Source organism: Gymnodraco acuticeps, unplaced genomic scaffold (genome assembly GCF_902827175.1).
Source record: "Gymnodraco acuticeps unplaced genomic scaffold, fGymAcu1.1, whole genome shotgun sequence".
Taxonomy (NCBI): Eukaryota; Metazoa; Chordata; class Actinopteri; order Perciformes; family Bathydraconidae; genus Gymnodraco; species Gymnodraco acuticeps.
Genome location: NW_022990701.1, coordinates 1,478,135 through 1,493,189, shown reverse-complemented (window position 1 = coordinate 1,493,189; position 15,055 = coordinate 1,478,135). Strand labels below are relative to the sequence as shown.

The 15,055-nt window shown below is 39.8% G+C and overlaps 1 protein-coding gene across 1 annotated transcript in view; it reads left to right on the top strand.

Moving 5' to 3' along the window:
* The window catches only part of nr3c2 (nuclear receptor subfamily 3, group C, member 2), a 72,633-nt gene that overhangs the window by 42,149 nt on the left and 15,429 nt on the right, over positions 1 to 15,055 (top strand). Inside the window, exons 3-6 of the mRNA XM_034231455.1 lie at positions 2,096 to 2,223; positions 10,357 to 10,473; positions 12,001 to 12,336; positions 13,962 to 14,106. Coding sequence (XP_034087346.1) covers positions 2,096 to 2,223; positions 10,357 to 10,473; positions 12,001 to 12,336; positions 13,962 to 14,106 — 726 coding nt within the window. The remainder of the gene's footprint in view (positions 1 to 2,095; positions 2,224 to 10,356; positions 10,474 to 12,000; positions 12,337 to 13,961; positions 14,107 to 15,055) is intronic.

The window sequence follows — 15,055 nt, the reverse complement described above, 5'->3', positions numbered from 1 at the left end:
TTTGATGAAGGATGTAAGGAGAATGTTAACCAGACAATCACCTTGCCTGTTATTGATTGAGATGGGAGAGAGGTAATTAGAACAGAAAAGAAGGGGAGGCTGAGGCCACTTTTAATGTTTTGATACAAGGTGTTCTTTGTACCCATCTACTTGTTGTGTTGTGTGTGTTCTGTGTGTGTGTGGGTGTGTGTGTGTGTGTGTGTGTGTGTGTGTGCACATTAAGGGAATTTTTTTCAAATCAAAAGTGAAACGACATTTCCTATTTGTTCACTATGTGCAGACCTGTGGTTTTGAGCATGAAGCTTTTAACATACTCGGAATGTAAATGTACCTTACATTTTTTATTACATGCGAGAGCCATCTGAGTCAGTGCTATTCCATTAATAAATAGCTAACCTTAAAATAATTAATTATTCAGCCTCATTCATAGGGCATGCTTGCTCTGCACACTGATAAAACCATGTCATGTTTCGTACAAGACTTTATTGGGTAGCCTGTTCAAACTCAAAATCTAGCTGCCTGCCACCTTCCCTCTTTGCTTTGAATCTCAAGAGAAATAGATGTAGTCCTAATGTCACTGGAAATGCATTGGAGGTGAATGATTCAAAAGCTTAATAAATGGCATTAAATCTACATGTAGTTCACTAATCAGAGCCAAACTGATAATTGTCTCTTAAAGCCAACATTGATAGTTGAGAGTTAAAAAAAAAAATATATATATATATAGCTTTTTTTTATACATAAAAAAAAACTTTTGATAAGAAACCTTCAGTTTGGTTATCAACATGTCCAAATTTGAAGTTTAAATATAAAACTGGTAGGGCTCTGCTAATAATTATGAAATGAAGACAGTGTTTTGAATGTTTTGAATTAGGTCAAACCTATCTTTGGAATAACTGAGCTGCAATTTCATGTTACTTGTTGGCCAACCCTTACAGTATGTCTCAGAAGTGATATCCCATGAATGTGGCCTACTGATTTATAAAGGAGGGTGGTAATACTGACACCCTGAACAGTTACTCTGTCAATCTGTATTGACATTCAACTGAATGTATTAATGGTGTTATGAAGGTCTTACAAACATAGATGTGTATTAAACATTTAAATTACTGAAATATACAAGTTGCCAAGTTTAACCAACAGCCCATATTTCACTGTGATTTAACATGATACATATATCCCAAGTCTTCATGAGGCAGGAAAATAATATTTAAAATATAAAAATCAAGGTTTTTCTGATAATTATCCGCAAAGGAATTATAGCTCTTATAGCAGTCTTACTTTGCATGCACTGCCAGTCTTTCTCACTTATTTTAAAACTGATAGTAAACAGCTTTGAGCATATCTCTTTTTTATTGCTGATTAACTATAGACATTAATCATCCATTACTTTTGACCTTTGACATCTCTTACAATAACCTGCATGATATCACTTGCAGAAATAGGTAAACTGTAACTAACCGTGAACGACTCATTGTGTAACACAATGAGCTTTAATGTTCATGTAATTGTAGAAATCAGTCAGTAGTGAAAGCAGTAAGTGATGCCAAAGTAAACAGAACTGCAGCAGACCGTCATAAATTCTGCTGCCTGTCGATTGTTCCTCAGAATAAATAACGACAACCTGACGTGCTACTACAGTACAGCACTCCTCACCTCTGATCTTCAACCTTTTTGGACAGTCAAATGTTTGCTCTTTATCATGCTTTTTTATTATTTTTGTCCACCTTTCTAGTGCCTTACTCTAAAGGGGACAAGGGTTTTGGTTCCCACTTAAATTTGACATTTTGCTTTGTGTGTCTCTGCTTATTGAATTGAAATAATCTCCTCTATAATTCTGTCATTGTCGTAAGCCTGGGGAAGCTATAAATTAGTGGAGTGCAAAGCCATCCTCTCTTGGCTGGCCGACTTCTTTATGGTTGGCCACATTGTGTTTCTACTGTACTGCGGGTCGTAAAACACAAGAACGTTACACAACGTACATCAGGCAATAACGCGGTGAGGAAGGGGGACAGTCGCCGTGGCTTTGTTGTTGACTTTTGAAAATTCTTCTTTGATTTATGTCTAGTCTGAAAACTCTTGTGTGTCCTTTCAGCACGCCACTGAGACAACCGTCCTCAACGGCTAAAGTGTGCCTGGTTTGTGGAGACGAGGCGTCAGGATGCCACTACGGTGTTGTGACGTGTGGGAGCTGCAAAGTATTCTTCAAAAGAGCCGTGGAAGGTATGGCAATAACTCATGTTTAAACAATATATCACTGCTAAGGTCTTTTCTAGGGTTACGAAGAGAGCAACCGACCACTACAACTACAGAAAATCTAACTGAATGAAGAAAAATAAACGTCATCACTTTGTAAAGCACATTTTGCAATTTGACAACCCTTGGGCAGAACATATAAACGCACAGCAAGTATTTTTTTTAAAAAGCACATTGATTTGAAAACGACAACAAAATCAAGATTGAACCCCCCAAAAAAAGACTAAGCACTGATACCTTGATCTTAAGGCAAGTTACATTGTAGACTTCATTAATGCTACTCCAAACTAAAATAAGACCAATTCTACACATTTTCTTTTTCTGTTTTCAAGATCTAAGTGACATTAATTTGAGAACAATTTGGTAACAACTTTTGGCAGCTCAGATATTACAATGCAACTCCAAAAGAAATAATAATGACATATTTTGTTAAATTCTTATCCTAAAACTGGTTTAACTATAAGAGGAGAAAGCTATTACTACGATTATACAGCAAGTTTCCTTCATGTTAAAAAAGGGCCAACATTGGTTCTTACATTTTAAAATATTTAAAAACAACTTTAGCCCACTGGTGGATATGCTGCTTTATTTATTCACAGTAGATTCCAGGTAGGGATTTTTTTACAAGTACATTTGAACATGTGGCACAACAACAGCTATTCCAACTGGGAAATGTTAATAAGAAAATGTGTGCAAACTCTGCTTCAGTAATATTTAAGATAATCACCTTCTTCCTGATAGAATAGAGTTGGAAAAGTTCCCTTTTAGACAAAGCAGAAGTTTACCAGCCTGGTCATATTGTTCAGGCCACACGCAACGTCAATCCATGATGTATGATGCTTGTATGATTTGCACTACGCTTGTTTATGCCACAAACTACTGTTTAATCTCTGCAGACCTTGTACTTATTTATTTTTTCTAAAAGATCATTAAAATAACCAAAATGATACATTTATAGACTGTGACCAAAATGAACGGAACATCAGGAAAAAAGAAAGAGAAATCATTCAGTGGTTTATTTTCCTGTAGCAGTGCTTTATGTTATATTTAGCCGAGGGGAAATCAGCAGCAGCCATAATGTGCTTTTCATTTTGTGCCTGTCGCCTGAGGCGTTGGCCTCACTCATTAAGATGAGTGTTTGAATGCAAAACACACTCTTTCAGAGCAGTGCAGATGGAAAAAACAAGCAAACAAGTCTGCAAGTCAGCCACCAGGCCCTCTAGGTGTTTATCTGACCGTTAGAGGAATTGCACTCATTCCCAATCAAATCATGCCTTAATTTGATGATATTTACACACCGTCATTACGGAGCCCTGAAACCAGATTATGTGTCAGGGGTTATCAAATCAGACATGCGATCGTTCTTGCTTCAAGCGCGGCCAGCAGAGCGCCGGCGGCAGATGCTAAAGATCTGACTTTGTGTGAGAGTGTTAGTCAGGTGAGGCTCTGAACAGATCGGATCGCTAAAGGCTTTGTGATTACACTCCTGAAGCCCTATTTGTATCTCAGATGGAGTATAATTATACTGAAATTGACTCATTGATTATGAGATGCCCTTTAAAGCTAACGCAGTGCTCTTTACTTTATGAGTACCTCTACGTTTACGACTGGAGTTTCCTCTTGACTCTGTGCTGCCAAACAACTGCATCTGTGCAAACTATCAAAGTGTGAAAAGGGCGACCCATACAATGGTGTGATGTCATCAAGGTTGCGTGCGAGGTGTGCGTCCTTCTGATGTGCAAAGCCAGCCTCACATGACCCCTCCACAGCTGCTGCTGAGGTGGAAAGAGAGAGGTAAGGGATGGAAATAGGGAGCGAAGGATTTTGCAAAGTGAAGAGAGATAGAGGACAGTGAAACAGATACAGCCAGGGCGGGGCGGAGGAAGGGCAAAGAAAAAGTCAGACGCAGACAGAGAGATTAAGGGAGGAGGAGCTGGGAGAGGGAGTAAGAAACAGGGAGAGGGGTGGGAAATGATGTGTCAGCAGTGAGCGTCGGAGAGGTGTAAGTTAGGACGTGAGAAGACGTTTTACTCCTCCCCTCTCCGAGTAATTCCTCCTTCTTCTCCTCCTCTTTTCTCTCAAAGTTATAAACTAACACTTGACATGTGAGATATAAAAGAAGAGCGCAGAGATTGGGCATCTGTAGAAGGGGAATAATCCAGCCCATGTCTAATTTATTTTGGCAGTGCCTGCCTTGGGGGACAATACGTTTCGATTGGCTGTAGCTCATTAGACGACTAAGTGGCTCACAGCTTTGCTACAGAGCTAGTTGTGTTGTGGAGTCATCAACAAATCTAATAAAATACTCTGACTGTAGAGTTTCTGCTTTCCCCTTTATCACAGTCATTGTGAGGTAACTTTATTTTACATCACCAGAGCTTGGCACTCTTCTTCTTTGAAGTCTGCATGTTAGGTTTACATACGTCTATCTGTTTGAAATATATTGTGGCCACATGGGCCTTTTACTGTCCAAATCTATGCTTTTACATTCCTTCTCAAGAGGGGAAATATTAATTCCACTAGATATTGTCATATCTACTGAACCCGAAGGCACAGCAAACTGTTGCATAAAGTAAATAATCAGTCCCAGGAAAACATATAGAAATACTTAATTATAAGCAGAGCTCCGACTTTTCAAAATGCCCTCAATTCATTCTTTAAGCTTTCACATGATAATTTATTTATAAAGGAGATGTTCTTCCCCTTGCTCTCCTATTATCTACAAGTCATCCAGTTTTTCTCATACATAATGGCAGCTCTTAGATTCACACCTTTTAGTCCCATACTCCTGTATAGTAAACACACATTGAAGGGTAATAACTTTTATGAAGCTTACAAGTGACTTAACTGTCACATGCAGCCGATGAGGCTCTTTTGAAATGAACGTTTTTTGGGATAAACATTTATCCTGAGCTGCTGGAAAATGCCTTCTGACACAAAACAACAGTTTGTAAATGCAGGTTATCATCGCTAATGAAATGTGGAAATATCTGAATGCATTCATATGTGCCTCTCTGCTGCATCCATTCCACTAAAGACTAGTTTGTTGATACAAGACAGCTGCACTCAATAAACGGCTCCATGTGGAGCGCATTTGAAGAGTTGAAGGTTAGCTTATTATTCACATGTCATCAGTGGCTTGGCATGTCTGCTCTTTGCAATGGTACCAGACGCTGCTTTTAGCTCACTTTTGTTGCCGTTCTCTTATTGAACTGAGAGATTTACAGAGACATTAGTCAACCTTGTTATGGCCTCACTGTGTACTGCAATGTGACTGGGTCGTGGTTTCCTTGGCGCTGTTGTCAATCTAAAAACCTTTTCCTCGGCACCGCCTCTGTGGGAGAGGTCATTTAAGGACACGGTTCTGACTGTTTCTGCCTGACTGGCAGCTCTGCTGTCCAATCGCAACTTTTTCAGCTCAGGCCGGGGGATTAGAGGCCGCCCACCCGTGCCGGAGTGAATGCTTCAGGTTGTGTGTGAGGGTCCCATGTAACAACGGCTGAAATTAAGCCATTCAGCATTGTTGCCTGGATCACAGCTCCACAACACATGTCTCACATCGGGGCTGCTTTGATCAGAAAAAAATTACAACATAAATACAAGCACAATCACAGCTGCAAATCTAACCAGGCATGCACACATGCACGTCTTCATAAGTGGTATAGGAATTTAGGTGTAAAGCTGTAGGTTGAAATCTGCGAAGATAATTGTAAGTATTTGTGTGACCCACATTGCTAATAGGCATTTAGGTTGCAGCCTGAGAAAGGGTCTCTCTTATGCAACATATAAACATTCACTGTCACAGTATGTGTGTGCATGTTACATCCTTACTGCCCCATAATCCACACAGACATTCAATATACAGTACACGGGCTGCAACAAAACAAGTTATAGCAATAAATTAGCTAGTTTATTTTGGTTGGCTTTTAATTGATTGAAAAAGGTATTTATCCTGGAAAATACAAAAATACACTAATTTCATCCTAAAAAAGAAACACAGCAAATCCTTAGATGTCAGAAGCTGGAGCCGGCAAATATTTGGTGTTTTGGCTTCATTTGAACTTGCTTTTGACTAATCAATGAATTCAGCACTACAGTATTTATAGAATGTTGCCTAAACATGAAGCCTCAGAAACAGGTGTGCTGTATGTTTACGGCTCATATGAGGATATAACTCACTCATAAATGCACAGACAATACTTCCTCTGTGGCCTTCATTCCTCTGGCCTGGGCTGACTTGCAGCCTGATGGCTCCTCGTGGAAATAATCTGACCCCCATCTCTTCCTGCTCCCCGGTGATACCTTTGTTCTTTGACATGAATGCAAAAAAGATCTGGTGCAGTCAGTGGTTTAAACCTTTTGTGTTCAACCAAATAAGCAGTGCCAATCTGATGAGCGGATACAAAAGCATTTTGGCATACCTTTTTTTTCAAAGTCTTAATGCACCACATGTCAAATGCACTGGCTCTATAAATAAAAAATACATACAAGTGGCAGAAAAGCTGCATGGTCCATACTGTATGAGCAGAATTAGGTAGAACTACTTCATGCATTTGTCCTTCGAAATATGAGTTTAATCTGTTGGAAAAGCATTTATCTAATGTTTCAATATACATCAAATCAGCTTTGATGAAAGATTAGGTACAAAGTTGTTTGCATATTTCTGTTGTAACCATAAACACATTTGTAGTGTTTGATAAATTGGATAGGGAATAAAGCCAACAAGTAAGGAACTAACTCTCTAAATGTATTGACAAACTTTTGTAGTGCTAGCTGGACTACAGTTAAAATGCAGTGGGGATGAGTGATTCTAAGTGCTTTATAAACACTGCCATAACTGGCTACTTTTGTATTTTAGACATCTCCATACCATTATAATTATTCAGTGCAATATAGCACATTTGTAAGAAGGAAATGCACATGACAACAGTTTCCAGATATAGTAGATTGTTATAGAAGTAGTGGGATTAGTAAATAAAATAACTGCCCTTTTTCACACCCTATTTTTATCGTTGCACCCTCTTTTTCAGAATGATTCCGGCAGGGAAACCTAATTGTGTAGAGCCCCATCCAACACAGCTGTTTGTGTGTTGTCCAAAGAACTGAAGTCTCAGTGTTATTGCAAGGCAGTGATTTGCCTACTGCTGGCCCAGTGGTAACAACAATAACATCTCAGCTTTGCCTGTTTTTTTGATAGTTCGGTATTTTTGTTGGGTATGTAATTTAGGTTGCATAAATACTCCTGAGTGACGATCACAGAATTGACCAAATGCTTTGATAGTGGATAATTAAATGGCATCGATCTGTGAGAGTTATGAGCACACCCTTTATGCACAACTTACATCTGCAGGTCTTGCTTCCAAGAAATCTGCAGCTACTACTAAATGCCATTCAGAGAATCAGTAGTACTATTGATGTGGGTCAGCTACTGTGTCTGAGGCCTGGCCACCTGTGTCTATTGGCTGTTCGATAATGTCAGGTTAAAGGCTGTATTTGAGCAATGACCTGAAATCTGTCTGTGTTCTGTTTGTAAAGCAGATGCACTGTAGCTATGCTGGTGGCAGAAGGCCTGCAGGGCAGATTATCTTTGTTCAAGTGGGATCCCCATAGGAAACAGTATTTCCCTTTCAGAAGAATGTCCTCATAACTGATATATGCTTGAGCTGACAGACAACAGAGGCTACTCTCAGCGGGTTGTTGCCAGATTGTGAGATCATTAGCTTAAATTAGATGTGAGTGGACTCCATTAAAAAACTGTGGAGAATGCTGACAGAGTGCATTGTACTAGGAGACAGAATGTTTAGAATGACCTATTGAATACATTATGAGCAATATTTTATCTTGTTTATGGATTATCATGCCGATCTTTGTTTATGATGCACATGACTCAAAGTTACTTCATAAATTAACTTTTTTAAGGAAAACGTTTTTTGTAATTTGTAATTTTAAGGTAATTCACTTCAGAAACACTTTTTGTTATATTCCATGGAATGCTCTTAACATCCCGATAGCAATGAATATATTAAATGCTTTGACAATAAATATATAAAAACATTTCATCTGTGGAAGCCGTGGCGCTGGAAAAAGCTAGTCCAATTATCTGCCTCGGCCCGCGGCAGATAACTGGATTGCCTACCTGCCTGTCAGCCTTCCATCTCGTGCACAAACTTATCTCGTGCCCTCATTGGTCATGTGCGTGTTCGTGTGTGTTGGAGGAGGGGCTCTGTAAGGAAGTCTGAAGGAAGGGGCAGATTTTTTTCGGTTGTGTATTTTCAAATTCTAGCGCACTCGAGCTGGTTTCTCCAAAATTACCTACCCCACCTTTTAAAGTAAAACTGAAAAAGTAGCATTCATCAGTAGCCTACCACCTACCTGGTTGAAAAGCAAATGCACCTATTCAGAAGTAAACATCTTTGCAAGGGCATGAGAGTGCCTGCGCACAGAGCGCACAAATAAACAACTTTTCTCCCTTTTCAGATAAAACACACACACACATGCACACATCTGTGCGTGCACACACACACTCTGCCTGTCTCTTAAAGTGTATTTCACTCTAACAATTATTAACAAGATTCACAGGAATGAGCAAAGCAGTTGACAGGAAGGCTCCAGAGTTTTTCAGAATGGCCAATTGGTCCGGCCTATCCAAGCGAGAGTGTGTGTGTGTCTACGCGCGCATGTGTGTGTGTGCGTGGACAAGGGGGGTGGGGAATGGGATGGCTGCGTTGTATTTCCTGTGTCGCAGTTTACTGTTTTTTAGAGCAAGAAAAATGGGCTTATGTAACGGTCATGTGATTTAGCCAGAAATAGTGGTGGGGCTACAGCTGCTGCCTCTCCTCCTGCAGCTCGGTTCCTTGGCTTTTGGCAGCAGCCAGACAGACACACTGCGCACTACTCCTGTTAGCTCAGAAAACAACTTCTGCTCAGTCCTACACACAAATACAAATACTGTACTGTATATGCAACAAAGACAATGCACCAAATGTACATGTTTGGGCAAACTGCGTGTAAACAACTCACAAGCTTTCACGCTCAGACTCAGGTCTGTGACATAAATCTCAAGTACTTCTGAAGAAATAAACGATGCACGGCGAACATGCGGCGAAAATTAGATTGATAGACATTGACTGGCAGTCATGTGCATTCACACAACTGTAAGATGTACTCACAATTTACAGCAAGCCTAATAGAGCTAAGCCATGTACAAGGGCCATTGGGGGTCACTACACCACACTATACCACTCCATCTGGGTTGTGTCATGAACTCAATGTGTGTGTATTTGTTTGTGAAAGCAGATACAACAGTTTTTTTAAATTATTAATTGCCAAGTGGAGCAGCCTTGTGTGTGTGTGTGTGCATGTGTTTGTGTGTGCATGCGGGCATACATGTGTGCGTGCGGAAGTGAGAGAGTGGAAAGTGAATGATTGTATGTGTGCACGAGCATGAGCCTGTCTGTGTGTGGGCGTATGATGCTCTGAGGCTGGCGGACGTGTGGAAAAAGGGAAAAAGGAGGGATGGAGACACAGGCGTAGAGAAGGAGAAGAGTGGAGGAGTGGAGGAGCTGTACAGTGAAGAACCAGTGAAGCGAAAGGAAGCGCTCTGAAATGGGAGATCATTGGGTTTAGCTAAGGGCTAGGCAGGAGGCAGGAGGGATTCTCGCCATGTTAGCATCACTGTCAGGAGTAGTGTAGCTGCAGCCAGTGTCCTGGTTCCAGCGAATATTAATACCCTCATGCCATATACTGTAAAATACACCATTAGTCATGCGTTGTAGAAAGTGAGAGCGGAATAATCACAATTTCAATCATTTTCATAGTGATAATCATGAAATGTAGATCTGTGATATTGCTAGACATTTCACGGGTTGCTGTGTTGACCTACATTACAGTCGGCGACAGAGACTCGAATCAGACTTTCACTTCTGTTCGTGCTGTCACAAATATACAACTATTATTCAGTAGTTTATACGTTAGCCTCCTTTTTCTTCTTTTTTGCTCCTTTTTGATCTTTGTTGCACATAACTCAAAAAATATCACAAATGCTGCTCTGTGTCAAACTGCATGTAAGGTTACCTAACGCTGTGTCATGTCTTTCTATAGGTCAGCACAACTACCTGTGTGCCGGGAGAAATGACTGTATCATTGACAAGATCCGAAGGAAAAACTGCCCGGCATGTCGCGTACGGAAGTGTCTGCAAGCTGGGATGAACCTAGGAGGTGAGGAGTCACACCCTCGATACAGATCCGCCCTGTCACGTGTCTCAGATGTGGCATTTGAGTCAGCCTTGCTTTGCTTATAAGAAATGATAAATATGAAAAAGTAGGTCTGGCTGTATTCACAGGAGGCCCAAGGAGGATGCTGAGTCATAGGATGTTTGTGTGTATGTGTTTGTATATAGTATATCTGAGGAAATATGCATAATGCAGTTACAGAAGGTGTGGATCTACATTACTCTATACAATGCCAGCTGCAACTTACGGTATTGTATTATGAGGAAAGACGACACTGTAGATGTGGAATGAAATATATTCATTTATCGCCACTGGCTTATTCCAATTCAGGGTCACAGTGGCATACTGTGGCTAAAGGCATACTTTGTATGTTTTTAGTCCATTAGAGTTATTGGAATTACAAATGTTATGTTTCACGACAAAGCTACATTTAGACATTAATGTAGTATTGAAACATTTGGTAGACGTGACTAATTACTTAAGAAAACTAAACGGTGGCCAAGAGGAAAAAAACCTTCCAAACATGCAGCTACTGTTACTAGGAGTAGTGCTTACACCCCCTTTGACTGATGAAGTGATGTTTCCGGAGCTTTATTAAACTGGAAGATTATTTAAACGCTTGTTGTTATGCACAGCTGAAAGTGCAAGGAAAACCCAGGTGTTGACAGAAAACAAACACATTCAATATAGGATGTAATATAACAAGCATAGGAGGACTATTATCAACAACCAGCGCAGTATGAAATGTGTTTTATCTGGATGTGTAGTTCTAAAACAGCAGTCAGATTATTATTGCCAGATTTTTCTCAACAATCGTAAACTACAAAAACAGTAGACTGGTAACAATGAGGTAAAAAAATGAATAAACATTTCAGTAATGAGTATACACTTGTTGCATTTTGTTCAAGGCCAGTGCCTTTGAATATTACAGCACATACTAAATCTAATCCTGACCTCTGATAGTAGAACATTTAATACACAAAAGGGCACTGTTTGGAGAAATCTACTGTACATGCAGCAGAAGACGCATTGCAGAGCGAAAGAGTAGGTACAATAAAGTCAGCTTAAACTTCAGTTTCACTCATGCACTGTCATTTACTATGAAAACCAAATTAGATACAGAGACATCTGACACAGACATGCTTTATACACCACCTATGACAATGCCCCTCAAACAACTTCGTTGAAATGTAGAAATAAAAACCTATTCAAAGTGCAGAGTACAGATCACTACCAGGAGTGTCTCCCCCTTCCTAACAAAGCCAAGTTGAATCTCACTCAATGTTCCCTCCCAAACATTGATAACAGCATACACTGTAAACAAACACTGTACAACCTTTTTTTTCTCCTAGATAGAACATATTCTAAATAAACGTACATACATGTAAATACATATTCATATTTTGAAATGATTCCTGTAAATGTTCTCATTATAGTTAAAACCTCAGATTATGAATGTGAGGAATGCCACCACCGACAATGTGTTAATGCTTTTTGTCGTTTTCCACACAGCACGAAAGTCCAAGAAGTTAGGGAAGCTGAAGGGTGTCAGCGAGGACTCTAAGGACGGCCAAACTGCCACAGGTGGTGTCGGAGGTGGTTGCCTGTCGTCAGAGAAGGAGCTCAATGCTAGTGCTGCCAATGCCCTGGTGCCCCACGGACCCGGGGGGGTGACACCTTTTCTGCCACCCTCCATCTGCAGTGTGTTGGAGCTTATTGAGCCTGAAGAGGTGTACTCTGGGTATGACAACACGATGCCCGACACCACTGACCACCTGCTGTCCAGTCTCAACCGCCTGGCCGGAAAGCAGATGGTGCGCATGGTGAAGTGGGCCAAAGTACTTCCAGGTTAGTGACCACCAGAGCGATGTGCTGAGTCCTTAATGCTGTTTAAGAGAGGCTTTTTAAAAAAATACAGAATTGGAAAAGAGAGAGGGGAAAAGTGCCCTCAAAAATACATGTTGAGAAATAAAGTGTGTAAAATATGTTATATTTTATGATGATGGTAACAATGTTAAGTGTGTACTCCCCTTCTTTAAAAAAAAAATACTGGCTGTGATTACTTCATTAGATAAAAAATGGCTTGTTAATCCAGAACATTACATTTTTTCAGTGCAATACAATATATTGTACCTTCTAAATTTCCGCCATTTTTACTTTAATAATATTGTTTTATAATTACTTTTTGGTTAACAAAGAAATTACAAACTTACAGTAGACAGGCTATTCATGGATGAGTCAAAGGAAATGGTAAGTGCTAAAAAATATCTATTATATCATGGGAATCTAAACTGTAAATATGTGTAGGGCTTTTATCTAAAATAAAATGCCTAAATCTTCACTTTCTCTATTTTTGTCAGCAATTTTTATTTAAAATATAAGGTCTTGAAATAATCTAGTAAAGCTTCAACAAGATTAGAAAGTAAATCCAATTTAACCATTAAAACAAATCAAGATTAAGATTTCCATTCCGAACTCATTTACATAATCGTTGTCAGATGTTATGTTGAACAGAAGATTTAATTGTAACCTATAAACCGCATCACTGGAAGACATTTTTTTTTTTTTTTTAAATAGGATAAACAAGTCTCCCTAAAATGCCAGTCAGTGGAGACATATTGAAAGATGCCTCACAGGTAGCTCTTTGAGGCTGTTTAATTTGCTGTATTGCAAATATTTGATACCTCCACGGTGTCTGCTTGCCATATCCGGACGTACTGTATAAATAGAAGGAGAGCCAGACAGAAGGGTCAAAATGAGTACCTTCGACTTTCAGATATGCCACTGCCTGCATTCAGCTAACATTCGGATGTGACATGGTCCAACATTGTTAGCACCTGCAAGTCAGACTTGTCTGATGTCTTGTTACCTTTAACGTTGCCCAGAAATTGAGAAACAGTCATCCAACTGTGCTAGGTTCATATTTGAATCATCAGCCAGCTCTGTACTGAATATACAGTGTCAAGCAAGCATTTGACATGCCTTTCAGCAAATATAATTTCACTAATGATTGTATTTTGCAGATAAAGATGCCTATTTTCTAAAATAGTCCTTAAGCCTTTATAAGTCACTTTGTCCTCAGTCGGCCTATGTTTTGCATGGGAAGGAGTATCTTGCCAAAGTTTGATTGAGCGTTTGGCAGGTTTCCTATTGGACTCTATTTTTGGAGTTCCATAGCCAATAACCCGAGGCCTTTTGGGATTTGCATATAACAAGAATGGGTGAATACTTGTCATTGGCTGCCATGTTTAAACAAAATATAGCCACAAAAAAAGCACACTGTTGCAAAATACACAGTGAAAAATGCATGAACAGACAAACAGGTACACACACGCAGCTGAATACGAGTCTCTAAAGTTGGCGCTTAAATGCCTAAAAACCAATGTGTGAGTATTTTTGGCTACTTTTAAACATAGTGCTTTCCTCTCATCAGTTCCTGCCTGTTTCTGCTATGTGTCTGTTTTGTGTGTTAGGTTTCCGAGGCCTGCCCATTGAGGACCAAATCACCCTGATCCAGTATTCGTGGATGTGTCTGTCCTCCTTCTGCCTCAGCTGGCGCTCCTACAAACACACCAATGCACAGATGCTCTACTTTGCCCCTGACTTCATCTTTAACGAGTAGGTCTACACTTCAATATCTACAGTGTACCGCACACATCACGCTACTTTAAGATATTACCAGTCCTGACATTTAGCTTTTTTTTTTTCATTACGCCTTTGTTCAACCTTTTTTTGTCTTCAAATGTAGCAATGAGAAGAAGTGAGCCCAGGACCATCACCTGTTTTTATAGTACAAGCTTAAAAGAAGTTCTCTGTTTTACTCACAAAGACAGATGTATCTTTCAGACTGTATCATTAGTAGATACAGTAATTGGTTCACTAGTCAGGCTTTGTCTATTAGTAGTTTCTGCTATTTTTAGCTCCTAATCGGATGCAAATCTATGCATAAACATTCAATTTACAAGTATAATTTGGGGAAGTAAGGAGTGTATTTTCCTTTAACACTATTTTTGAGCGTCTTATTAACATACCTGACAACTATTCAAAGGGCCAAATAGAGTTTCTGTAATAAAAACATGTTTTTATGAAGCTGTGGGTTTAAGTAAACAAAGGTCGTAATCTTGTACCTGATCTTTGAAACCTCCCAAGGAAATGCTTTTATACCTTTTGATGGATCCCTAATTGCATAGGGCACACACATTTAAAGCGGTGCAGTCACTGGTCCACTTGATCTGTGTTGATACGTTTAAACAAGAGAGCATGGTGTGAAGGAAATGTATGTGGGCCTTTTCTTGTTGGAGCTGTGGTGCATGGCAGCTGATGAATTGGATGTAATAGAATTAATGAAAAAGGAGAACAGCAGCCTCTGTAGGCAGCCTGCTGTAGAGGAGCGGGTTCAGTCAGGGGTAAGTTTAAAAGCTCTAACTAATAGTTTGTGTAAGTGAATGTCAGGAGGTCGGCTTGTCCCAAATAAACTAAACAGCAAATGCCATTGTGACCTGCTTGTGGCTTCAGAGATCAGCTTCCTCTCCTTTTTCTCTCGCCTGGTCATTTTATATTTGTGTTA